Consider the following 27,374-nt stretch of genomic DNA (forward strand, 5'->3'; position numbering starts at 1 on the left):
TCCTTCTTACTCCATGTCCTTAACTTTGGTTCTATCCATTTATATCTCTCTGGAGACCATGTCTAAAGGGTGGGCTCAGGGTGGACTATGAGTAAATTAGTCATCTTAAATGTGATATTAAAGAAGCAAGGGAAGAAAGCAGGGCCAGATCAATTCGTAGTGTATTAAAGAACTAACTTTATGAAAGGAAATTAACAGTGCTTTAGGAGAGGGAGAGTAGGTTAAGAGAGGGATTAGTTCTAAGTAAAACAAATTTAAGGTTATGCAAAAATATCTACAACTCCTTAAGAGATGGCAAAGAATGGGAATGTGAGAAGTGCCTATAAATTGGGGAACAGTTAAACATATTATAGTATGTAAATGTGACCAATACTATTGTACTAAACTCTTTGAACTCTTATCAACATAATGAACAATTAGGATTTCAGAAGATTAATGATGAACATGATGCTCACCATCTGTTAGAGAGGTAAAGGTTCCAGCTTGCAGAATGAGACAAATATTTTTGGACATAGCCAATGTGAACATTTGTACTGGTTGACTATATGTGTTTGCAATGGTTTTGGTTTTCTTGTGTTCTCAATTTCAGAAAGAGGTTGGGGCAAGATTGGGATGGAAGATTGAGAAAGTAAATCTTTCTGATTAAACAAAAGTGTGTGTGTGTGTGTGTGTGTGTGTGTTTTTATCGAGACAAGGGAAATTCATGAGGGCCTTACCAGTGATTATACCTAGCACAGAAATATAAAGATTGGACTGAAACCCCTATCTCATTGTAGTTAAAGCCCAAATTAGGTAAGAAGATGTTTCAATCAGTCATAAGTGATTCTTAAGACTAAGGGGGAAGGAATCTTTGAAAGCCATTTGATAAAGTAAAATAAAAAGATGAGAAATTTCAATTATATTCCATTTAGGAATTTTGTTATGCCCTTTAGGTTCGATGCAAAAACATCAACTTTGATGTTTTGAAGAAGCTTTTATAGAAATTGGAGTGTGTGACTTTCCAGCCTACACTTGAAAAATAATTGATGAGGTTTGGCTCCTCTCCATTCCTGATCAGGGAACCAAACGATGACAGTTGGCTCCCCTCAATTCCCAGTCAGGGAGCCAAAAATGATGATGTTTGGCTCCCCTCAATTCCCAGTCAGAGAACCAAATGATGAAGTTCAGTGCAGGGCAGGGAGTTGTGGGAACCCCCTTCTGGTCAGCGCAGGTCCTTCCTAAATGAATTTATGAACCTGAAAAGTTAAACTGGCAAAAGAAGTTTATTATTAGAACTTAGAAGTCAGCTTTTGCAGGCTGGCTTTCTTAATGGCAGGTCTCGTCAGAGAAGTAAGGATCTAGCAGAGAAATCCTGACAGAGAGGTAAATAGGGTCCTGTTAGGAAAACAGGTGAGAAAGATAAAGAGGGAGTAACGCTGAAAAGAGAATGTCTTTTCAGTGGACAGAGGGTCACAGCTATGCCAAGGGGAGAGAAAGTTTCCTTGTCATGATTAGGTCCTCTGCAAGGAATGAGGCCCAAGTTGCCTCTTTTTATAATTGAAACTTTGGCTAGAGGCTGGGGGGAGCACTTTGAGTTGGAATCAGACAGAGATTTTCGGAATTGAATAAAAATTTTCCATTTGAATGAGTGTCCCTAGACTAATCTCCAATATCCGACTCAATAGAGTCAGATAGAAATCTCTCCAGCTCTGGCTAAGTAGGAGTGGTCCAGGACTCAACTAGTACTATCCAGATAACAGAATGAAACCACTTTATCTTGCTTCCCTGGGGCGGGTCTCTCAGGGGAGAGCTTCTCTGAGGATATTTCCCAAGCTTTTCCCCCAGAGTCCAAGAGACAGAGTGAGAGAGAATTTTGGGGCTTTCCTCATCATAACCACTAGAGTGGAAGAAGGAAAGCTGCCTTCAGCCAGCAATTCTCCTCTCCTTTCCCCACCTTTGACCAGAGAGAGACTTTTTAAGCTGTGAAAGACATTGGATTTGCCATATTACCATCAATGCTCAACTTTTCTCAGCAGCAAAGAAACTCTTCTGTGCATAAGGGGAATTTCTCAAGCTGCCCCTTAATGGGAGAAAAGGCTTTCTTTCCAGTCACCAGGAACTGAATGATCTCTTTCACATATAGTCTTTGAACTTGATTTCACTTTTCCCTGAACTCTATATATTTGTGGAAGAGGGTATCATAGACTTTTAGGGATATGTATTATCCCAACTATTCTTGTTGTGCTAATTTTGTAAATATTCCTTATTTAAAGCTAGCTGACTAAAGTTTATTTTCAAATGATAATATTAAGAGATTAAGCACACTGGTAGGAATTCAAGCCAATGGCATTAATCACTCCCTATCTCTTAAGATTGCCCTCTTAGAACCTTGAGGGGGAAGTGTAGCTAATCAAACTCTGAGTACCTGACTCATCAGTGGAATTAAGAATTAAGATATAGATACTCAGCTATATACTATATACCAGTATCTAAAGATATTGATCTATCTCCCTGATCCCTAAGCGTTAGAACATAAGAGTTTAGATACCAGTTTTTTTTAAAGTGATAATTTATGTTTGTCTAGGAAATATAAGGAGTTACAGTAGTGTGAGGGAGAGACAAAAACACAAGGGGTAGGGGGGTGGTGGTGAAGAGGAGAACTGGGAAAAGATCCAAATCTTACATCAGCAGAAGGATCAGGATTAGAAGAGAACTATCTGTTCCTTTTATCTCTCCTTGTTTTGTATATTGTTCTAGGAATGGGGAGGTGGTGCTGTGGTTTCTGTTGGAGGGTGGGGTGGCAAGACAGGAACGATTGTGCAACAAGCAGTTTGTCTTCAACACCACCATCACCACCACCCTTTTCAGCACCCTAACTCCTCAAGCATCCAGAGCCCTCATGTCCCTGGCTTTATTCCCAGATTCCCAGGATCTCCCATTGGGAATGTTTTGGGGCCTCTCCTCCTGAACAGTACCTCCTGCTTTGGATCTTTCTTGATTCATTCCCCTAATCAACACTTTGAATTATAAAAGGCTCTTTAGACGCCATCAATCCATCCTATAAATTCTACAAAGAAGGAACCAGAAACTCAGAAAAGATTTCCCCAATATCACATAGCTAGTCATCATCTTGGTCAAGTTATTTAGCCTCTAAGCTTCAGTAATACTGTAGAAATGTGGGCACATAAAAATGCTTGTGTATTGGTTGTTGGAGTAGCTAAGTGGAATAGCGGAGAGCCAACCCTGAAGTCAGGAAGACTCATATTTCTGAGTTGAAATTTGACCTTAAACCCTTACTAGCTGACCTTGGACAAGTCATTTCACCCTGTTTGCCTCAATTTCCTCATCGAAAAAGCTGGAGAAGGAAATGGCAACTCACTCCAGTATTTCTACCCAGAAAATCCCAAATAAGGTCACAAAGAATACAACATGACTGAAGTAACAGAATAACGACAGTATTACCTAGTATATGACCATGGACAAATGCTATATGAAAGTCAGCTATCATTATTATATAGCAGAACTGAAACTAGGAACTTAATATCGAGTCTCATGATCTTACATGTTCTGTGACCCATTTCCTTAGGAACTTGTAAAGTAACAGAATCTAATCCGAGAAACTAATTCAAAATAAGTGTTAGTGCATTGCTATGACATCTTTTTGGTAAGATAGAGATGGTAACAACTAGGATAGAAACAAAACCTGTGCTTTAATTGGTATAGTAAGCTTCTGATGAGAAACCACATCTAACAATACAGGTGAGTAGTTTCTCTGATATTTATATTTATAGCCTTTGAAAGTTGTTTTGTGGGACAGCTAAGTGACACAATGAATAGAGCACCAGCCCTGAAGTCAGGAGGACCTGAAGTCAGGAGGAAGTTAGAACTTCCTGGATACATCTTGTCCTCTGTGGAGAAATTATTTTATATACATTTTAAATATTATTATGTTCTATTTTAAATGGTTACATAATTTAAAATATTGCTTTACAGGATAACTGTAAAAGTAACATGTTGAATTTATGATATGCTTTTTAATAATAACAATAATAGCTTTTATTTTTCAAAATACATGTAAAGATAGTTTTCAGCATTCACCCCTGCAAAATCTTGTGTTTCAAATTTTTCTTCCTCCCTTTCCTCCTAGACAGCAAGTAATCCAATATAGATTAAACATGTGCAATTCTTCTAAACATATTTCCACATTTACCATGCTGCACAAGAAAAATCAGATAAAAAAAAAAAAAAAAAAACCACAAACAACATGCTTAAAAAAAAAAAAAAAAGGTAACCTCTGAGATAATAGAGTTTGGGCAGGTAGGTGACACAGTGTATAATGCTTTGTCCTGAAGTCAGAAAGACCTGAATTCAAGTCTTGACCTTAGACACTTACTAGCTATGTAACCCGGGGCAAATCAATTCACTCTATTTGCCTTAGTTTCCTCATCTATAAAATGAGTTGGAGAAGAAAATACCAAAGACTTCAGTTCTTTGCCAAGAAAACTCCAAATGGGATCACAAAGAATGACACATACTGAAACAAATGAACAACAAAATTATAATAGGTGTTTGCGTTTTCATGCATAATCCTTTTCTATTTTATTTTGTATATAGGTTTTTTAATGTTCATTAAATTAAGAATAAAAATTAGAAAATATTGCATTGTGTATCATGTTTATATATATTAATTTCTCTCTGATAAATGCTATGCTTTAATAGAGTTATGTTTGAGGAAAAAAAACTTAAAATGAAATTTAAGTAATTCATTCAACTTCTCAAGGATTCAATTTTCTCATTAGAAAATTGAACTACTGCAAATATGTATTATATCTAGGATATACTGCAACATATTTAACATATATAGGACTGCTTGCCATCTTGGGGGGGGTGGAGGGAGGGAGGGGAAAAAATGAAACATAAGCGAGTGCAAGGGATAATGTTGTAAAAAAATTACCCTGGCATGGATTCTGTCAATGCAAAGTTATTATTAAATAAAATAAAATTTTAAAAAAAATTGAACTAGATGAGTTCAAGGTTACTTCTAGCTCCAAAATTCAACGCTACTATTTCAGTTAGATATTCTGGACTTAGTTCTCCAAATCCAGATGGAAAAATAGCAGGTTACTTCACCAGATTCTGGTTACATCTATTTAAGATTCTAGGAATGAGTAGCTAGTTTGCATATTGGATACAGCACTGACCTTTCAAATCTAGACTAAAACGCTTAACATTTGCTAGGCACATTTAACTCTAACTGAAAAAAAAAAAAAGATTCTAGGAGTACTCCTGATGGACAGTAAGGTTTTCTTTAATGCCAATATTAATTGCTAATGATTAGTGCCCTGATATCATTTAACTCTAGCTAGCATCAATTGATTTTTACAAAGGGAAATTTACTGAGAAGGTATAACGTGAAGAGTACAATCATTCCCCTAGACTGGAGGCACATTCTATTCCCTATCACCTCTATCTCTGGTAAGAATGGATTCAAGTTTAAAGCAATTCCTACAAGTCATTTGCCCCATCAAGTTCACAGTCTGAATGTAGCATAGGGGCTTGGTGAGTAGTAATCTTGCCTACCTTTGGGCTCCCCGTTACTGGCACCTTATCCAGATTAAGTACTAATAAAAACTGGCATAGATTCTGGAGCCTAAGCTTCTGACAACTTGTCATTATAACCTTTTGAAGCACATAAGGTTATAGTGATTTCTAAGATTTTTTTTTCCATCTAAAATGAAAAATCAGAAGCAGAAAAGATGTAGCAGTCACATGTTGCCCCAGTTGTGTAGAGCCTGAGGTCTCTCTGGTTACTCAGAAATTTATAGCACATTTTTCTCACTCAAAACAGTCAGGGAAAAGGGGGAAAGAGGCTTGCTTTGGACACTTAGTACCTTTTGAGTGGACTTTAGTTCTAATTCAGTAGCCACTCAAAAGTCCATTCTTTTATCACATGGTTAGTGGACCAAAAATAGTTTTAAAAAATGTTTGTGCATTTTACAAAGTCCTCTTGGGAATTGCATCTGCCAATGCTCATAAGGGTTGGGTTTGGTATGTCTCTTATTACGCTATGCTTTTTTTTTTCCAACTAAATACACATATGGAAAGCAGAGCTGTTTGGATCATGAAACTGTAGCCCAGACACTATTGTTTACCAGGTGACAGATAACTTAGATTGGGCAAGGAACCGTGAATAAAATACCAGAAATAATTACCTTGAAAATCTGAAGTTATAAATCATGCTTGTTTGCCAAAGCTTCACACCTAGTTTGGTGACTAGTGCTTATTTTGTATTTTTTCCACTTACTTGGACACTGTAAGAATGACTGAATATGATGGGATGAATTGTGGTATTTTGTTTATGAGAAGCACTTCACTATAGTGGAAAAAGCAGTTGCTAACTTGTTTACTTGTTTAATATTTAGGGGGAACTTCATATCTTTAGACATTTGCATCATCAAAAAGGAGGAAAAAGAGCAAAAAGTAGGCAAGCAACTAAAAAAACTTAGAAAACCAATAAACTAAAAGAGAAACAGATAAAAGAAAAAACAGAAATTTTAAATGAGCCATCAAATAGGAGTTTCTAACAACAAAAAAGACATATGTGCTGGTATAAAGACTCACTAATTTTTTTTAACTTCTGGGAAAACTGGAGGATAGTTTGGCAGAAATTAGGTATAGACCAAGATCTCACATAATCTACCACAAGAAGGCTAAGTAGATACACATACTAGACAGAAAAAAATCAAATTGTAAACAAATTAGAGGGAGTAAGGAAGAAAGTGAATTCTTCAACTGTGGATAATAGAAGAGTTTGTGGCTAAAGAAGGAATAGGAAGATTCACAGAAAAGAAAATTTATTGTTTTGATTACTTAAATTGAAAAGCACTACAAAATCAATGCAATTAAAATTAGGAGAAAAACAGCTAAATGGAGGGGGGGAGGGGATCTTTGTAGCAAATTTCCGTGATAAATATTCAGGATATTTCAAAAGTCTTAGTGAAGATTTAAACTCTTAAAGGTTTTTTTAAATTTCATTTTTATTTTCAGTTCCACATTCTCTCTCTCCCTCCATCCTCCTAACCCACTGAGAAAGCACGAAATATGATAACCACTATACATATGAAGTTATAGAAAACATATTTTGGTATTCTGAAAAAGACCAAAAAAATAAGGAAAGAAAAAATACTTCAGTCTATACTCTGACTCCGGTTTTCTGTCTGGAGATGAATAGCATTTTACATCATGATTCTTTTGAAATTGAGGTAGATCACTGTCTTAATCAAAGTTACTAAGTCTTCACAGTTAATTATTTTTATAATATTATTGTTATTCTATAGATTATTCTCCTGGTTCTGCTCACTTCACTTTTCATCAGTTAATTTAAGTCTTCTCAGGTTTTTCTAAAACTATCCATTTCATCATTTCTTACAGCACAATAGTATTCCATCTTATTCATATACCATAATTTGTTTATTCATTCTCTAATTGATGAACATCTCCTCAATTTCCAATTCTTTGCCATCACAAAAAGAGCTGTTATAAATGCTATATAAGGGAATTTTTTCCTTTTTTTTTTATTGTTCTTCTTGAGGAATTGTAGTTAGGAGATAGTAATAAGAGATAGTTGTCCTAGTAGTGATATTTCTGGGTCAAAGGATATACATAGTTTTATTGCACTTTGGATATAGTTCTGAATCATTCTCCAGAATGGTTTATTGCTCCATCAACAGCTTTTCTTTTCTCTTATCTCCTCCAACTCTTATTTCTTTTCTGTCATGTTAGCCAATCTGATGAGAGTAAGGGGATAATTCAGATAAGCTTTTTTAAAAAATAGCTTTTTATTTTCAAAATACATGCAAAAATAGTATTCAACATTCATCCTTGCAAAACTTTGTGTTCCAAATTTTCCTCCCTGCCTCTCCCCTCCTTCCCTTAAATAGCAAGTAATCCAATATATTTTAATCATATGCAATTCTTCCATACATAGTTCCACATTTATTATTCTGCATAAGAAAAATCAGATTAAAAAGGAAAAAATGAGAAAAAAAAGGCAAGCAAACAACAACAACAAAAGTGAAAATACTATTCACATTCATTCCCCATAGTTCCTCTTTCTGGATGCAGATGGCTTTCTATCTCACAAGTCTATTGGAACTGGTCTGAATCACCTCATTGCTGAAAGGAACTACATCCATCAGAGTTGATCAGAAAACCCAACAGTCAGTCATAAGAAAAATGTTCAAAATCTAATAAGAAAAATAAAAAATAAAACAATTCCGAGGTCAAGCTTCACATTCATCAGATTGACAAAGATAACTAAAAAGAAAAGTGACAATCATTGGAGGAACTGTGAGAATATAGGCACATAGGCACATTGTTAATAGAGTTGTGAATTGGTCCCCAACTTGAACTGTTGATTGGCCTGCATCAGTTGTGAGCTGCAATATTAATAGGATGTTAAGTCTGGTATTTCTGGTCTTCATTCTCCTGACATTTCTTCAGGGGACAAGTGCCCTGCTGCTTGTTTTTTTGCTGTTTAGGAAGGAGAATTGTTAATTGATTGGTTGATTGACTTGGTTTGGGTTTTTTCCAATCTCTTTCAGTGCTGCTTATCCTAGGCTCCTCACATCCTCAATTCAGGGTTATCCAGTAATAGTCCTAAGATAATTAAGTAATGGAAGATCTTCTAGAAAATCTCTAGAACCTTGTTGCAAAGGAGTAATGTATCATAGAAGAATCATCTACCCCATATAGATTAGGATAGTTTTTCATTGATTCAAAGGACTAAGGTTCAAACCACTGATATAACTTTTCAGTGGCCTAAGTGTAAAAGTCATCATGGGCTAATGGTCAGATGAGATAATGAAGAGTCAGTCAGTAGCCTCCCTCAGGCTTCACAAAAGCTTTCCATGGCCAACATAAAGGTAGAAAATCTGTGCTCAAATAAATCAAAGCTGCCTTCTGAGAAATGACTAAGTAAACTTCTTTTTGTTGACTGTTAGATGATCTAAAAGTGTCTTATTTTATTCCAATCCAGAACCTGTATCATAGGGCTGGCCTGATTCAGTCATGGCCTACTGCCAAGAGCATTATTGAACTTTCTTCCAGTGGGAGATAATCTACATGTAGCTTCACATTGCTCAGAAAACTCTTCTTATATTTACACTATTAAACAGAAATGAAGTATTATTGTTAAAGGTGGAATTTCAAATGTTTAAAATAATCTGGTTGTTAATATCTTCAGTCAAGGTAGCCTCCCAAAGACCTCTCATTTTTAACCTCCCAAATGCCTCTCATTTTACACAAGGCCAATCCTTCAGTTTATAAATAATGTAAATGATGTTTTCTTTATACCAGATGGCTTCAAATCAGTGTTTCAACCATTATCTGTCCTGTCTGCCACCCAAACCATCAACACAAGAAGTACTTCAACAATTAGGACTTTTTGGAGACTGCATGTAAATTAATAAATGCTATGTTCATTTTTTTCCTTTCTCTTCTGTTTTTATTTTCTCTCATGGTTTTTTTCCTTTTGTTCTGATTTTTTTCCTCCAATATGCTTCATAAAGAAATACGTATTTCTTTATATACATGTATAACCAGGAAAAAACAACAATAAAAAAACCAATGAGGACTTCTGGGACAATCATTTGATGAGGTAAATTGCATAATTTCCACTGTAATCATAACCATCCTTGGCTGGGATTAAGGAGATTTAAGAGTTTAATCTTGATTTGCTTCTAAAAGGTTATATGACATTAGGTAGGTCTGTTATTTTTTCTGAAATCCAGTTTTTCATCTATAAAGTGAGATGGAAAAGGAAATGGCAAATCACTATAGTACCTTTGCCAAGAAAACAGCAAATTGGGTCATGAAGGGTTGGACACAACTGAAATGACAGAACAACAATTTAGAGACAGCTAGGTAGTACAGTGAACAAGGTGCTGAGCCTAAAGTGAGGAAGATTCATTTTGTTGAGTCCAAATCTATCCTTAAAGAATTATTAGCTTGTGACCCTGGGCAAGTCACTTAACCCTATTTGCCTTAGTTTCTTCATCTGTAAAATGAGCTGGAGAAGGAAGTGGCAAGTTACTCCAATATTTTTTGCCAAAAAAACAAAAAACAACATCCAAATAGGGTCAGGAAGAGTCCAACATGATTGAAATGATCAAACAACAACAACAAAATAGGGACAATTAATTATTTACCTTTTTTTTTTTTTTAAAGAAAATTGGAGTTAAGTAACTTGCCTAGGGTTACACAACTAGTAAGCATGGGAGGCTAGATTTGAACGCAGGTTCTCTTGACTCCAGAGTTGGCACTCTGTCCATAGTACCACCTACTGTCTCTAATAGTTATTTACCTAAACAGGTTTTCTAAGGGTTCTATGAAATAATTTGTGTAAATTTGTAACAGTGGAATGACAGAAATGATGAATTGCTATTTGAATTTCAGTAATATAGGGACTAAAGTAATATAAATGGAAATAATTTTTAAAAAGTGAAAATGGATGCTGTTTAATTTTAACTAAGCTTGGTCTTAAAGAAGAGATGAAATAAATGCTTCTTGTAGTGTTGGGGAAACATTGGAATACTACTTATACTTCAGACTCAGTTGATGCTTTGGTTAGTTTTGTTTAATTCCTTTTTTCCCCTCTTTGTTTAAAAATAGATTTTCTTAATCTCTTGTATTTTTATATAATTTATACTTCCCCTTATATCCTTCCCCTCTTTCCTTCAAAGATTTGTCTCTTACAACAGAGACATTTGAGAGAGAGAGAAAGACAGACAGAGAGAGAAAGAGAGAGAGAGAGAGAGAGAGAGAGAGAGAGAGAGAGAGAGAGAGAGAGAGAAGGAGGGAGGGAAATGGGAGGGAAGAAGGGAGGGAGGAAGGAGATTAGGGACTTAATCAACACATTGGAAAAACTTAATGTTATATAAGCTGTTCCACACTCATGAATCTCAACCTCTACCAAAGGAGGAAGGTTGAGGTAGGAAAAGTATCTTCTTATATATTTTCTGTATAATTTTTTTTTTTTTACAAATAGGTTTTATTTCCCCTGCCCCCTTTTTAAAAATTTCTTGGGATACAGACTTAGTAGTGGTATTATTGGGTCAAGGGTTTTTGCCAGTTTTATAGCCCTTTGGGGCATAATTCCAAATTGATCTCCAGAATGGTTGAATGAGTTTACAACTCCACCCACTGGTGTTTTAGTGTTTCAATTTTCTTACACCTCCAACATTTATCATTTTCCCTTTTGGTCAAATTAGCTAATCTGATGGCTGTGAGGTGGCACTTTGGAGTTGTTTTGTCTTGCTCTAATCTATTCTAATATCTAATATCTCTAATATAATATAATTAATACTAAAAGCATTATTTTCAAATGATTATAGATGGCGTTGGTTTCTTCATCTGAAAACTATCTGTTTATATTCTATTTATATCCTTTGACCATTTATCATTTGGTAAATGATTTATATGCTTGTAAATTTAACTCAATTCTCTATATATTTGAGAAGTGAGGCTTTTAATCAAAGAAACTTGCTGCAATTTTTTTTTTACTGTTATTATTACTGTGTACAGGGGCAATGGTGTATAGAGTACTGGGCCTAGAGTCAGAACAAGACTCATCTTCCTAAGTTTAAATCTGGCTTCAGACACTAGTTCACCCTGTTTGCCTCAGTTTCTTCAAGTAAAAATGAGCTGAACAAGGACATGGTGAACTTTTCCAGTATTTTTACTAAGAAAATACAAAATGGGGTCAAAAAGAGTTGGACACTACTGAAAAATGACTGAACAAGAACTGAGTATTTCCCTCTATTCTATTTTTTCCCTATTTATACTTTTCTCTCCCCCTTCTGTTTCTATTTCTCTGTCTCTCTGTCTCTGTCTCTGTCTCTGTGTCTCTGTCTTTCTCTGTCTCTGTCTCTCTGTCTCTCTGTCTGTCTCTGTCTCGCTCTCTCTGTTTCTCTCTCTCTCTCTCTCTCTCTCTCTCTCTCTCTCTCTCTCTCTCTCTCTCTCTCTCACTTTCCCTTCCTCCCTTCCTCTCTCCTCTATGTCTCTGTCACTCTCTGTCTCTGTCTCTGTCTCTCTATCTCTCCTTTCACAGTCCTTCCTCAAAAGTGTTTCTCTTCTGATCACTTTATCTCCCAATCTGTTCTTCCATTTATCAGTCTCCATCATTTCTTTTATCTCCTCCTGCTCCTACTTTCTCTGTAGAGGAAGACAGTTTTCTATTTAATCAACTGAGTGTATATGTTATTCCCTCTTTGAGCCAATTCCAGTAAGAATAAGGTTCAAGCATTATCTGTCATGCTCTTTCCACTGTAAAAGCTCTTTCCTGCATTTTTTATGTGAGATCATTTATACCGTTCTACCTTTACTTTACCCCTTCTCTCAGTGATACTCTTTCTTACCCCTTAATTTCATTTTTTTAAATGTTGTTCTGTCATAATCAACTTACATCTGTGTTTCTCCTAACTGCCCTAATAATGATAAAGTTTTTAGGAGTTTTAAGTATCATTTTTCCATGTAGGAACATAAACAGTTTAACCTTATTAAATTCCCTATGCTTTCTCTTTCCTATTTACTTCTTTACGCTTTTTTTTGAGTTTTATATTTGAAAGTCAAATTTTTTATTCAGCTCTGCTCTTTTGAAAGGCTTTTATTTCATTAAATATTTCCATTCTGGTTCTAGGATATTGGAACAGTTTTTCTTGATGATTTCTTTTTTTTTTTTTTTATTTTCTGTATAATTTAACAACATTGAGTTTAAGTTGCTTTGTAATAGTTCTTTTCATCCACATTGTTTTACTTACTATATATATATTCTTTTCCTCACTCTGCTCGCCTCACTTTTTAATCACTCCATGTGTGATAATTCTTTATTCTTTATGTTCAGAATAATTTCTTATAGTACAATAAAATCCTTTTATAATAAGATACCACAATTATTTAGTCATTCCCAAATTCCAAATGTTTTATTTCTTTGTTTCAAAGGATGGTTTGCTGTGTAGGGGAGTGGGAAAGGATATATTTAGAACGGAAGATAATATAGAAACAAAAGATATCAATAAAATTAAAAAAAAAAAGAATGCCAAATACAATAATCATGCCATCCATTTAATGGACCCATAGCTGGGAACACAGAAAATTGTCTTTAAAAAAAATCTTGCTGATTGTTATATCTTAGTAACATCTGGGCTAGTTTATTTGATTCACTTCCCCTCAGAGACACCAGCAGAAGCCCCTTGCCACACATTGGCTGAATTGTGTCTTTTGTGGTGGGGTGGGTACATTAAGAATCCTGACTAGGAAATGTTTTTTGTCTGCATCCATGAACACTGGGTGTGGTCAGCTGATCTCAGAGCCAGATGGCTCAGGTTTGGGCACCATTTGTGTTTTCCTCCATGTCCCTCCCCCCCTTTTCCTTTAATAAGCACCAGCTTTAGTTGTGGGAAGAACCAATATTGTATGGTTTTGAAAGATGCCAAAAGTTTGTCCAGTCTCCACCCAAAATTGTCTCCTCCACTTCCTGTCATGGTGCTTGAGATTTCATCACTAGATCTGCCAGAAAAAAAGTCCAAAAGGCTTTTCAGCTCTCTAGAATTTTTTGGTTATAAAACAAAAAACACCTTGAGCTATCTATCAGTAAAAATTCATCTAGTAAACATCAACTAGCTTTATCACCCGTTCATCGAATGGCTACTATAATGATATTAGCTCACCTGTGGATGGGCAGATTTTTAGAATCTACATTTCTAGAATAAAAGACTGAAATACAAAGTAAGGACTTGAATAGCCAAAAGTTATCCACTTGATTAGGAGCAGAGCCAAGACTGGATAAAATCCAGATCTCCTGACTCTATTTTTTTCTGAAACTCAATACTCCTGAAGAACTGGTAGAGTTATGGTCATTGTTGACCTTAATGTTTCTTCTCCCAGTCACTGCCTTCAGGTACTACACAACCCCTCAGCCATGACCACCTTATTTTTGATGCTCTAACCAAAGAATCTGGCTTATCCAAAGATAGTTTTCTGGCTAGGACTCAATTTTATTTCATTCTCTTCTAGTGTCAGCTATTGAAAAATTTACCTGATTCAGTCAGGAAGTTTTTTCTCATATGACTGAGAGACATAGTGATGCTTTAGATAGGGTATTGAACTCAAAGTCAGGAAGATAGGGATTCAAATTACTAAAATTCTCTTCATGTATGAAATGGAGGAGAAATACCTTCCTTGTAAGTTATAAATAAAATTATGTACATTGAGTACTTTGCAAATTTAAATTTATATCTATATATCAGTTATTATTATTTCTAGTTCAGCTATAAACTAAATATATAACCTTAGGCAAGTGACTTCATCTTTCTGAAACTTGGTTTCTTCATCTTTAAATGAGGCAAGTAGATTAGATGTTCCTTATAACCAATCTGAGCTGACAGTGCATAGGACACCTCAGCTCCAAACAGGGCCACACTCAGGGCCAAATCAGGGAATAAAGTCATATAATGTCATACTCTGAAACTGAAGCTAATAAGAATGAACAAAAAAGAATAGGATTAGCCAAAAGAATAGGTTAGCCAACCATAGAAACAACCCACCCTTGGAGATGTTTGTGAATAGCAATAAGCATAGGGTGCTTTCCAAATGTAGGGTGTCAGCTAAACCCCACCAAGGATTAGATACCAATTTGCATGTACTTAACATAAAACAAAATGTAATTTTGGAAAGAATGATGTGTGAAAAATGACAACAGGAGACGAGGGGGTGTGGTTGGACAGCAAGTAATCTGGAAGAAAGAAAGTCAAAGAATAAGGATTTGTTAGTGTATGTCTAACATTGTTCAGGGAACATTGTGCTCTTGTTCTAGAGACATGAGAGCTAATTATCTAAACACAAAGAATGGAAACCTGAAGTTGAATCTCTACCCTATTTAGCAATGTGACTATGGGATAGCTACTCAACTCTTTCCATACCCTCAGTCTCTTTTGTAAAATGGATTCCAAGATTACTTCTAGTCTGGTGGTGGGTGGGTAGAGAAAGTAGGGGGTTACTAAGGAGAACTTGTTGACTCCTTTTGTATGTGAGAGGGATATGATATGGTTGTAAGTCTCTTTAAAAGTGTTGATGATCCTCCTCCAGAAACCAGCTGGAAGCCATTTGAATTACCCTGGCTAGGACCATGACTATCTGGATCTGCCATTCAGGCTCTTCACTTGTCTCTGGTTTAGTATTTCTTCCCTTATTCTGTTTCAGTTCTAAACATCAAGCTATCAGAGCTTCACTTGACAACAAGCCCAGAGAACAGGAGCTAAAGATAACTGTCAGCTGTAGCTATGGTATCTCCCAGTCCCCAACACTTGGCACAGTACCTAACACTTATTATTTCATAAATACTTATTGATTGATTGAGTGAGTGAGTGTAGGAAAGTCCTGTCATTCTTTTCATTGATTGCTAGTCCTCAGTCTTGACCTGACCTGATGACAAGGTCCTAAGATGTGTCATATATACAAAGGCTGATAGATGGTTGTTGATGTTGTGTGGTTTGAGAAAGGCCACTGCCTGGGAATATTTCTCACATCAGTTTACTACAATGCCTGAAATTCTATCGTTTATTCTTCATTTCTCACCATTTTAAAGCCATTTCTCTCCAAAAGATTGTGTGCCTCCCAAAGGCAGGTTAGTGTCAGAACCTTATCTTTTTAAGCTAAAATTTGAAAAAGGGAGATTATTTAATAAATACCTGAAAGCAAGACCCAGAAAAAAACAACTCAAAATGGTAAAGAGCAAGTAACTACAGTGTGGGGAGGATCTGAAATGAATTAATTTCATTTCTCAGTCCAATATTAGATCACCCAAAGGTCAATCAATGAACTCTGACTCTTTTCCAGAATTCTACCAACCTGTTAGTATGTTATTTAATGGAGTACTAAGGAAAGATATTTTTAAATAATTATGCTGATGTCAAATAGTTAATATAATTATTGACATGGCCCCATGTACATGTCTAGGATCAGGGAGAAGGATAAGAAAAGTATATATACAAAAATAGTGGAAGGACTCCCTTTTGAAAGACAGTCTCCATCTAGATAATCAGACTTGACTATGACTTTGGGTAGCATGAAAATACATTGCATGTATTTACCCAAAATCATCCAGGATAAAAATATAATTGAAAGAAAGTAGGCCTAGCAAAATGATATAAATTTCCCTGATACTTCACATGTCAGAATCTGAAAGAATGTAATATTCAAATTGTTTTTGTGATGTGTCCTTCTTTCTTTCCACACATTAAATTCCTCTGATCTTCAAAGAAAATACAAAGCTATTAAATAAATTCTGATGATAATAGTCTTCAAACCAAAAACTACATTACCTGGTCTAAGAATTTTTCGTTTAAATGTTGAACCAACAGGGGGCAAAGAGAAAAGCTCTCTTAATCCAAACAAAGCTGCTGGTCCCTAACAGCTGGTGGAATCAAAAGCTGACAACCTTGAACCCTGGGAGAGTCTTTGGAATTGGTGCTTAGTGCATTTGAGCTCTCTACTATAGGCCAAGAAGTTATACACTTCATTAATCTCTGCTTTCCTTCCCCCGTTCCCTCCCCTGCCTTATCCCTACCACATTCTTGCCCCGAAACCAGATATTTCTTTCAGGTAATCAAGCAGCTTTTCTTGGTTCCATGGAATGACTTTCCATACTCATCATGTGGCGGTATTTCTATGAGTTTCAGATGGTGACTTTTCAAGGTCTATGTGAACCCTGTAAGGTTTATGGAAAATAAAATAAGTTTTCTTTCTCCCCCTTTCTCTCTTTCCATTTTTCTTCTCCTCATCCTCTTTTTTCCTCCTTCTCCTTTTCCCTCTTCTCTCCCCTCCCTCCCTTTCCTGCTCCCTTTCCACTTAATTAGATTTCATTGAAATATTTCCCTTCTTTAGGAATAGAATCCCTCTCTTTCATTATCTGTTCAAATATTTAATAACCCTGTTGGTCAGAAAGTTGTTTATACATAATTTATTAAAGAACATAAAATTAAAGGAGGACTTTAAAAATGAGTTTTGGATGAAATGGACAAGAGACAAGGGTGCGGATGTGATAAGGAAAGAATTAGCCAAAAAGTAGTACTCTTGACTTCTTTTCCTTAGGGAAAGGAAAGAAGGTAACAATTTCATCCATTTTGCTCATGTTTGGTCACCAGTGCAGATCCAGTACAAACCCTAACTAATACTCTAAATGCCTCCATAGTACCCAAATCCATGCTAATCTGACTCTTTGTTAACTCTGAAGGCTTCTACTTCAGCTACCAACAATATTTTCTCCTCTTTTGTCCCAGAAATCTATCAGGGTCAAAGTCAGGGGTAAGAACATGAAACCTGGAAAATCTAACAGCCTGAGTAAGCAAGTCTCTTCTCCCTCAAGGCTTCCATGATTATACCAAAAAGTGGGCTACATTCTCTCTAATGAGAGATAGTTTGTGTCTATAAATCCAGAGTAGCAGTTAGTAGAAGGACCAGATAAAATGTAACTGGTTCTGTCCTCTTCAAGGATAGGAGATAGTTGAGTAAAGGTTAATCTTTGTTTGAAATGCTCATGCTCAATTAGCTCATATACTAACTTCTCCTCCCCCAGAGGAGCTTAGTCTCATTTTAATGGTCATGCAATGTATATAATGGGAAGGGGAACATATTTAGGGATAAGCATGTAATAGGCTTATTGTTAGTTGCAACCTCTGGAGGTGGAGAATGGGGAATATGGGATAGCAAGGGAGAGACTTTGTGGCAGGGAATAGGGATACAATGTTTAATCCTCCTCTCTCCTAGGTTGTGCCTATTCTATAATAGGACATATCCTCTTCTGCAGACGGGTAATAAAACATTTAATTTAATTTCATCCTTTTCTGAGTGCAAGAGGTTTATTTCTCACACCTAAGGCTAAGAATGTTGAAGTTCCTTGAGAAACTGACGCAAGTATAACTGAAATCTGCAAATATGTGAAATAAGCATCAACATGTTCAACAACATTTAAAATAACAAGAATTATTATAGCAGAATCTCCAGTATTATTCTCACACTGCCACTCACAGATAATATACATCATAGTACAAGGTAAAGTTCCAGTTATTAAAAGTCTAAACTATATGCACTGTATGCATATCAAAATAGTGCCTGTGTATTCATAATACAAAACACATATACATAATGGCAAAAAAAAAAGCAAACTGTAATACAATGCAATACTACATCAATAGTTCTATAAAATGTATAAAACTTATCATTCACAAATAGCAATACAATGCATAAGTAGTGGAGTGAAGTGACTATAGTTATTATTGTTTAGTCACTTTTGCCTCTTCATGACCTCATCTGACAGCCAATCTAACATTTTCACTTTATAGGTAAGGAAACATCCAGGTAGTGTCCAAGGAAGGATTTGAATCCAGTGCTCTGACTCCAGAGTCAGTGCTCTTCTCACTATATTATGATGTCACCTTTCATGAACTTTGCGTTCCCATCTTTTTTTCAATACATGGGTTTTCTTTGCCTGATTGAAGTGTGTTACTGTGAAGATTTGCTAAAACTTTTCCTAAGAAATTATTATCTGATTGTCTGATTGAATTTTCCATTTTTTGCTGATCAATGATTTGCATATATTTCTTTGGGCTAAAATTTTTTAGAATCACAATTTGAAGGGAGATTAGAAGTCATCTAGTCATATTTTAGGAAGGATAGCGATAAATTGGAGAGCATTCAAAGATAGGCAACCAAGATACTGGAAAGCTGAGAGCTTATCATATGGGTACCAGTTAAAGGAACTGTGAATAAGATTCTAATAAGGATAATATTCTAATAATATTATCCTAAAAATAAAGATGACCTCTGATTTAGCCTGGGAATAAGATTCAAAGGATAAATGCATTTCTGTGGCAGAGGGATTAAATTCATTCTAACTTCCTCAGAGTGGGGAATTTTGGTATACTGTAAGAAAAAGAAAAAAAGACTTCTTAACAAGTTAAATTTCGAAGGTGGAATGGGTATGATAAGAGAGTAACAGTGATCTCTCCCACATTGGAGAATTTCCAGTGAAAGCTGGGTGACCACTTGTTGGGGATCTTGTAGATTCTAGTTCATATTTGGCTTGGAGTAAATGACTTCCAAGAGCTATTTAACCCTGACATTGTGTGATCTTCTAACATATAATCATGCCTCTCATAGGAAACCATACAGCAGTCATCTACAAATCTCCAATGAAAGAGGACCAATTTGCTTTCTAGTATGGTCCATTCCACTTTTGGACAATCCTAATTTTTCTTTATGATGAGTTAATGAGTCTCTCTGTTCCATGGGTCCTTTGCTCCATCCTAGTTCTATCCTCTGGGGCCCAAGAGAAAAAGTTTAGTCCTGCATCTTTCCTATTTAGTCTATGAGCATCTTTCTAATTCTTGAAGAATGGGATCGGGTCATGACAAAGTCTTCCTACTCCAATTGAAATATCCTAATTCTTTTTCTTGATATACATGACACAGCTTTTAATCCTCTTGCATAATTCTGTCAGTTCCATAAATTAAAATCCTACTTTCAAAGAAGGACCTATCTAGTGAAAATTGTTGAACAAAATCTGCTTAGAAGGATAAACTTAAAGGATCCTAAATAATGAGATTCTTTGAATGTGTTTAGGAGAAATATGTCTTCATGAAAGGAAGCTCAGTGATGAGTCTTACTGACAGCTAGGTGGCAGAGTAGATAGAATGCCAGGTCTAAAGTTAGGAAGATTCATCTTCCTGAGTTCAACTCTGGCTTTAGACATTTATTAGTTGTGTGACCCTGGGCAAGTCACTTAACCCTAATTGCCTCAGTTTCCTTATCTGTAAAGTGAGCTGGAGAAGGAAATGTCAAGCCACTCTAGTGTCTTTGCCAAAAAAATCCCAAACGGGATCATGAAGAGTCAGACATGATTGAAATAACTGTATAACAAATAAGCCTTGTGATAGAGGTAAGAGGAAAAGACTTCCATGAGTTCCATTTTTACCACTGACATTTTGTGTGACTTTGGACAAGTCTTCAGGCCTCAGAAGCCTCTCATCTATATAATGAGACTAGACCAAATGGTTTCAAAGATCTCTTCCACCTTCTTTATAATTCTATGCCCTCCCCCATAGGAAAGTGACTTTTCTCTCCTTTCAAAAGAGTTTCTCAGTTCTCCTTTTTGTTTCCCCTAGTGACGCAGATCGTGCCCAGGGGAAGACGGGTAAGGTAATAGAAAGGATTGGAGGGGAGTCAAATCCAAAAAAAGAGGCAAAATTTGTGGTGAAAGAGAGAGCTATGGGAGCTGTATTGTATGTACTCCTGTTGTCGCTGCTGCTGTTGTTGCTGTTGCCAGGTATGGGAGGTTGGGTGATGGGTATGGGACCCTGAGGGACAAGATATAGGAGCTCTTAGAAGGGAAATTGTGTAGGGCAGAAAGCTAATGCTAATGATCCTGCCAGAATTATAATGGATGTGCTGGGGGCCTTAGGGTCAGAACCCCAGAGTTTTCAGAGTTCACAATTTTATTTGAGAATCAGATTCACATTTAAATTGGGAATGAATTCAATTTCCCTTTGGAGTCCTGCAAGAGAACTAAGGTAGAAAAATAGAGATAGCAAGGTAGAGAAAGTCCCTAACTAATGCAGAAAACAGAATACTGGACATGGAAGCAAGAAGAGCTAAGTTAAAAACTGAGCTCAGATAAGGCAAGCTTGAGTGCATCAGTTTATCCCTATCTGCTTCAATTTCTTCATAAAGATAATCATATATATATTCAGGATTATTATGAGGATCAAATGGGAAAGAAAGAGGGAGGGAAGGGAGGAAGAAAGGAAGAAAGGAAAAAAGAGAGGGAGGGAAAAGGAGAGGGAAGAAGAGAAAGAGAGAGAGAAAGAGAGAGAGAGAGAGAAAGAGAGAGCACTAAAAAGAACACTGGTGGTCTTAGAGTTGGGAGAAAGTGATCTGTAAATGTGACTTCTCATCAAAGGGTAGAAAGAGAGGAAAAACAGAAGTTGTTTATGTTATGATGGAAGGAAATATGATTCTAAAGTTTCTGTCTGAGAAGATTGGTAGAATAGCAAATTTTAAAGTTTTGTTCAATGTAATTCTATACAATTCCCCAGACAATTCTCAGGGATTTCTGATTTCTTTAGGATATACATATTTGCTTGGAATGTTTTAGTCTGGTCCTACATCCATGATAATTTTCTATTATAGTACTGGATACTTACATTCATACAGTGTTTTACAATTTACAAATTACTTTCCTAACAACCGTCCTGAAAATAGGTAGTGCAAGTATTTTATTCCTATTGAACAGCTTTGAAAATAGACTGCTTGTTTTGTTTTTTTGTTTTTAAAGAAACAAAGAAATCAAAACTCAAAGAGGGAAAATAACTTTCCTGAATCTTCATAATCTAAAGCCCAGTGAAGAATTCAGATGAAGACTGAGATTTTTATTTTTATTTTTTTTACATAGTTAACATGGGAATTTGCTTTGTTTAAGTATGTATATTTGTCAAAAGGGTTTTGTTTTCTCTGTTTTTCCATGAGGGGTTGGGAAAAGGTGGAAAGGAGAGAAGGTGGATTTCCTTAGTGTAAAAAAAAGTTTAGAAAATGAGAAAAAAAATTTTAAAAACACCAAAGAAGAAAATTGAGAATTCTGTTTAAAACAATCTAACACCTAGATTTTTGCCATAAATCTCCTTTCTGCTTTTGCTATCTCCAGTATCTCTTATCTCTTTCCCATTTTTACCAACCTCAATCTTATTCCCTAAATGAATGTCAGAAAGAACTTTGATTTTGTTTTAGGAAGCTGTCTAAGGCAATTTAGGGATTAAGTAATTTACCCAAGGTCACAAAATAGAGATAGTGTTTGAAACCAGGTCTTCTTGATTCCATGCTCAATATTCCATCCATTGCAGAATGATTACCACCAGATAAATTCTCCTAAAATGCCACTTTTATCATGTCACAATCCTCTTCAGAAACTATCAATATTGTGGTTCATCATTCTCAGTTGAATTAAATCTAAGTGCTTCATTCTATCACTCAAGGTCCTCTTCTTCCTATACAAATATTCTGTTTCAGCAAGGTTAAACTACTCCTCAATCTTAAAGCACATTTTGTGATTTTTTTCCTTTATGCCTTGCCTCATATTCTTCTCATTGAAATACTTTCTTCTTCTTTTCCCATTTCCACATATAGAAATTCTATATCCTCACAAGTTCATCTTAAATTCCCTACTTTTTTTTTATGAGGCAACTGGGGTTAAGTGACTTGCCCATGGTGGCACAGCTAGGAAGTGTTAAGTGTCTGAGGGCAGATTTGAACTCAGGTCCTCTTGACAGAGTTGGTGCTCTATCTATTGTGCCACCTAGCTGCCCCAAGTTCTCTACTTTTTTATCAAGTTTTCTTGACTGCCCTAGCCTACAATCATTTGACCTCATGATCTATAATGTGTATATTCTTCATTTGCCCCCATTTGAATGTTAATTGCATTTATACCTTTGTGCCCTATCTACCTAAGTATATTACATATTCCTAAAGGCAAGGATATGTCTTATACAATATACAATTGTGTATTCCCTATAGCACTTAGCATGGGGTTGAGCAGTGTAGATGCTTATAGAATGTTTGTATTTATTGTTAAGGAATAAATTAATCAACAAATAAAAGAATGATAAATAGATGAAGATTGACAAAAGAATGATGCCATGATGAAAAGGGCAGGGTATTGTGGGGAGATACATTCTCCTCTTACCCCAAGAAATCACATTTGTCTTCATGACATAGCAATATATGAACTTTGCTCTCCCAAGGCCTTTGGACCAGATCTCAGATGTTTCTCTCAAGTGACCAAGAACCAAACCCCCCTCCTCCCCAAAAGCTTTACTCTTAAAGCAGCCTGAGGACAACTTTCCTGAAGCTCTCTCCTCAAGTACCTAAGCAATAGATTCCCTAATGCCTTGTTCTTTCTGGATTAGGATATGGTTCCACTGAAGTCCTCACAAACAAGGACAGCCCTAGTTCATGGCCCTGGCTAGCCAGCATTTTCCTGGATGATAGGTACCGCTGTGAAGGAACCCTCATCTCTTCAGAGTGCGTGATAACTATAAGCGATTGCTTTGGAAGGTGAGTGCCAAAGAAATGGTTAGAAAAGGAAGCCTGGTGTGAATCTTCATTTAGTTGATCACAATTGCTCCCATCAACAGTCAGCTACAATAGCAATTTTGACTCTAGAATCAAGTCTTATTACAGAATCCTCTGGGTCTAAATGGAGGGAAGGAAGCAAAGGAAAGAAGGAAGGAAAGAAGGGAAGGAGGGAACAAAGAAAGGAGGGAGAGAGAGAGAGAAGGAAGGAGGGAGGGAGGGAAGGAGGGAAGAAAGGAGAAAGGGAGGGAGACAAGGAAGGAGAGAGGGAGGGAAGGAAGGAAGAAGAGACTAACCTCTCCAATAATAGGCTTCAGATTCTTTGAGATAGCTTAGATCAATTAATCAGCATAATTTATTATTAAGCATCATTATGTGCTGAGAGCTGTGTATTACTGAGAGAAAAGCAATTCCATTCCCTACCTTTTCCTTAAGGTAACACATATTCTATTGATGGGAACATGTATACAGATAAATAAATACAAAACGTGTAGTAATTGGGGGTGGGATCTCTAATAACTGGAGGATTAGGAAAGGATCTGTATAAAAGCTGGTACTTGTGTGGAATCTTGCATGCAGCTAGGGATTCCAAAAAGTCAATGTTAGGAGAGAGAGCATTGGTGGTTTGGAAAAGAGATTGTTGAAAAGTTTAGAAGGGATATCAAGTATGAAGAATCTATATCAGGTTCAATATGAGGATCAGTCTGAGTGAAATATATAGACTACTTAAAGAAAAATAATGAGCAGAAAGCTAGGAAAGAAACTAAAACCTGCTTATGAAGGGCTTTAAATGACAAACAAGAATTTGTGTTTTATTTTAAAGGCCCTGGGGGAGCTCCTGAAGCTTTAGGAATTTGTCAGCTATGTGAAGGATGGATTAGAAAAGGGAGAAAATAGATCAAGGGAGAGCCAATTAAAAGACTATTCCCAGTCATTCACAAGAAGCAAAGATGATGAGCACCTGAACCAGTGCCGTGAGTAAAAAGGAGTCATGCAAGAGATATCAGGGAAGTGAAATAGAGAATACTGAGTAACTGACTGTGTAAGAGGGACCGAGTAAGAGTGGAAAGTCGAGGATGTCTGGTTAGGATCCTACATGATTGGAAGAATGGTGATATCCTCACTAGAAGTCAGTAAATCAGGAGGAGGGGTGGGCTTAGTGGGGTTGGACAGCATCACTGTTCTGTTTTTGTGGCTGCCCTGCTCCTGGTCAAGCTGCCTTTCTCACTATCTGCCTCTTCCTCACAGCTTTCCTCTTTCCCATTTCACTGTGAGCATGGGTCAGCGACGGCTGAATCTGCACAATGCTGAAGCCTTGTCTCTTGTTGAGGAGCTGATCCCAGCCCCCAGGAGCCTTGTGGACAATAGGCCTGGAAGTCTGGTTCTGGTGAAGTTAACACAGCCCCCTTCCATCAGCAACTCTATCTACCCCACATCCCTGATCAAGGGCCCCAATTTTTTCCCTTGGAAGAGGATTTGCTGGGCTCAGGGCTTAAAACCAGATTTTGGTAAGGACAATTGATGAGGTCAGTAGATCACATGACTGAGACGTTAGAGTTGGAGTTAGATTGCAGGGGTTGGGACTACACTGGGACCCCAAAAGGGAGGTTGAGTGATTCTTGTCCTTCATTCTCTAAGAGAACCAAAATGACATCATAGTGTGTCTGACTATGGCTGATCGGACCAATATGAGCTTAGAATGCTCTGCCACAGGTCGGATACAAATAGTCCATATGAACATTTGGGGTGGCTTCTCTAATTTTATTCATCTTGCATTTCTTTGGGGCTAAGAGTGTAAGGGGAAGATAAAGTTGGTTCTCGGGCAAGTTTCACAGACAGAGGAGGCTGTTATAAAACACTAGCTGGGGTATTGGGAGACATGGGTTCTTGTCCCCTCTGCCATTACTAATTCACTGTGCAACTTCAAGTAAATGATTTGTCATTTCTGGACTTCCGTTTCTTTATCTTTGAGATGTGATTATTGAACTAGATAATCTTTAGCCTCAGTTTATCCTTTAGCGAATCTCTCATAGGCCTTGGCTTTTTCTGAAAATATGAATAAATGCTTTATAGGAATGTTATGAAAATTAAATGGGGTAATGGATGGGAAGTATTTTGAAAAAATATAAAATATGGTAGGAACAGGAGATGGCATTATTTTTAGAGGCTTTAGTCAAAGTATAAGATATAGAAACTGAAGCCAGAAGGGAAGAATGGTCTAAAGAAGGTATTCTCAATTTTTTGTTATTCTGTTTTTTTAAGTAAAAAAAATTTTTTAAAGGAAATGTACTCATTAGCTTCAAAATCGAGGTGGAACTCTAACTGGTGAGATGTTGCTGTCACAATGGAAGTTAATGTCTCTCAGAGGGGACTTTTAGATCACAACCTCCTCTTTTGACCAGCCTATTTCCATACTGTGAATGGAGACGGGTAGGAGCTAAATTAACCCAAGGCCAAACCCAAATCCTGCTTCTCAGAGGTCTTCCTGACCAATGTGAAAGTGAAGGATTATTCAACTTCTTTCTCTCTCCAAGATTTTTCTATCTCTCCTTCAAGCTACTGAGAACTGGACTTGAGGGTGGGAGCTGAAATAATTTTTTTCTCCTTGTATAGCCTTTCCAACCCTGACCCTGGACTAAAGGAAAAAGGGGTCAGCCTTTTCTCTTCTCTCACCCTTCCCCAGACCCTTACATCCCACCTGATGAGCTGTGGAGTGCTAAATTGCCTCTCATATCTCCAACCAGTTGTCAACTCATCTTCCAACTTCAACCTGACTGCCCCAGTCCAGAGATAAGCATGCCAAATGGGACTCTGTGCACTGGCCCTCCTATTGGTTCTTCAAAGATCACGGTTAGAACTCACTGCCTAAAGCTGTCTCTCCTCCTCTTATGCAGGCTCAAAGCCTGCCCCCCAATTTGTTTTGATCTCCCCTTCCTCCTCACTTCTGCCCATGTATGCTGCACATTGACTCAGTGACTCTCCTCTCTCTTTTTAGGTGGTGGATGGTAGTCCTCTCCTTTGCTTCTATGCTGGTCAGTGGGTGCTACTAGGGGTCATCACCTGGGGACCTTGCTCTTCTAATGGCCTCCCTGAAGTTTACATCCCAATTCATCCCATCAGCACTTGGATCCAGGACAAATTTCCTAGTGTCAGAGTTGTCAAGGATTTTTCTAAAGCCAAGTTGAAAAGCAAGTGAAGGTTTTTGGTGACCTTTCTCTTTGGTCCATTCTCCCTCATGCTCCCCCTCATATTGTCATGTTGCACTGCCCTTTTGGGTCTGCCCTTCTATTCCATTTTTCTTCTTCCTGATGGTCACCCAAGCTTTGCTATTGCAAAGTTCTACTTTTCCCCAATTTAAATCTTCAAAACTCAAAACCCATCATTCTACTACTCTTGGTAGAATCCTAGAACCATATTTCATGAAACAAGTATCTGAAGTCAGATCTTTCTGATTTTGAGCTATTCATCAACCTCCATTCTGAATGAGGCTGAGGACTTTGCCTCAATTTAATCAAATGACATCGTTTTCTTGATCTCATAGGTCCTTCTGGAGAAAGGCAGGGGGGGTGCACTGAAATAATTCTTTTCTCTTTGCACATCCCTTCCAATCCCTACCCTAGGCTAAAAGAAAAAAGGGTCATGAAAAACAATACCCCCCATTTCAACTATTCACTCCAAATGTTACTTCCCCCCAATATAAGAGGAAACCTGCATCTGTACATCTATATTTATTCATGCAAATAAAAACATTTTTTCTAAGTTCATTGGTATATTATTTGAAAAATCTGTGGAAGAAAGCATTGACATAAATAGCTTGGCATAGTTGAAAAATATCACATTGACATCAAAACAGGAAGTATCAAGAGATTCCTGAGCTCAAGATAAATCTCAGAGTAATAAAACTGTAGAATCACATAACTTTAGATGAATATAACTTAGAACCACAGAAATTTTGTTTTTTTTTTAAATAAAATTTTCAATTAACAAATATTTTCTCTCCTTTCCTCCTCCTCCATTGGAAAGGAAAAAAGAAAAAACAAAACCCTTGTAACAAATATAATCAGAAATCTATAATAGACCCTGCCAGCTAGGTTTGGGGTGGATCTCCTTGCTATATGGTACCATAGTTATGAAGAGCACCAAGTCTGAAGTCAGGAAGACCTGAATTCAAATCCAGCCTCAGACACTTCTAACTATCGGACTCTAGACAAATCACT

The 27,374-nt window shown here is 36.8% G+C and overlaps 1 protein-coding gene across 1 annotated transcript; it reads left to right on the forward strand.

Moving 5' to 3' along the window:
* The first annotated feature begins 3,566 nt into the window (after positions 1 to 3,566).
* Positions 3,567 to 26,916, forward strand: LOC127561351 (serine protease 33-like). Its single transcript, XM_051996628.1, has 6 exons — positions 3,567 to 3,738; positions 20,199 to 20,359; positions 22,992 to 23,139; positions 24,406 to 24,665; positions 25,841 to 26,007; positions 26,153 to 26,916. The coding sequence occupies exons 2-6, from the start codon at positions 20,302 to 20,304 to the stop codon at positions 26,351 to 26,353; spliced, it is 834 nt and encodes a 277-aa protein (XP_051852588.1). The 5' UTR covers positions 3,567 to 3,738; positions 20,199 to 20,301; the 3' UTR covers positions 26,354 to 26,916.
* The last annotated feature ends 458 nt before the right edge of the window (positions 26,917 to 27,374 follow it).

Source organism: Antechinus flavipes, chromosome 1, assembly GCF_016432865.1.
Source record: "Antechinus flavipes isolate AdamAnt ecotype Samford, QLD, Australia chromosome 1, AdamAnt_v2, whole genome shotgun sequence".
NCBI classification, from domain to species: Eukaryota; Metazoa; Chordata; class Mammalia; order Dasyuromorphia; family Dasyuridae; genus Antechinus; species Antechinus flavipes.

What these genes read in the sequence shown, in the direction of transcription:
- LOC127561351 (XM_051996628.1), top strand. Translation starts at nt 20,302, where the DNA reads ATGGGAGCTGTATTGTATGTACTCCTGTTGTCGCTGCTGCTGTTGTTG. An exon ending in ATAAGCGATTGCTTTGGAAG is followed by an intron (nt 23,140 to 24,405) that starts GTGAGTGCCAAA and finishes TCTTCCTCACAG; the next exon opens with CTTTCCTCTTTCCCATTTCA. An exon ending in TTGGTTCTTCAAAGATCACG is followed by an intron (nt 26,008 to 26,152) that starts GTTAGAACTCAC and finishes CTCTCTTTTTAG; the next exon opens with GTGGTGGATGGTAGTCCTCT.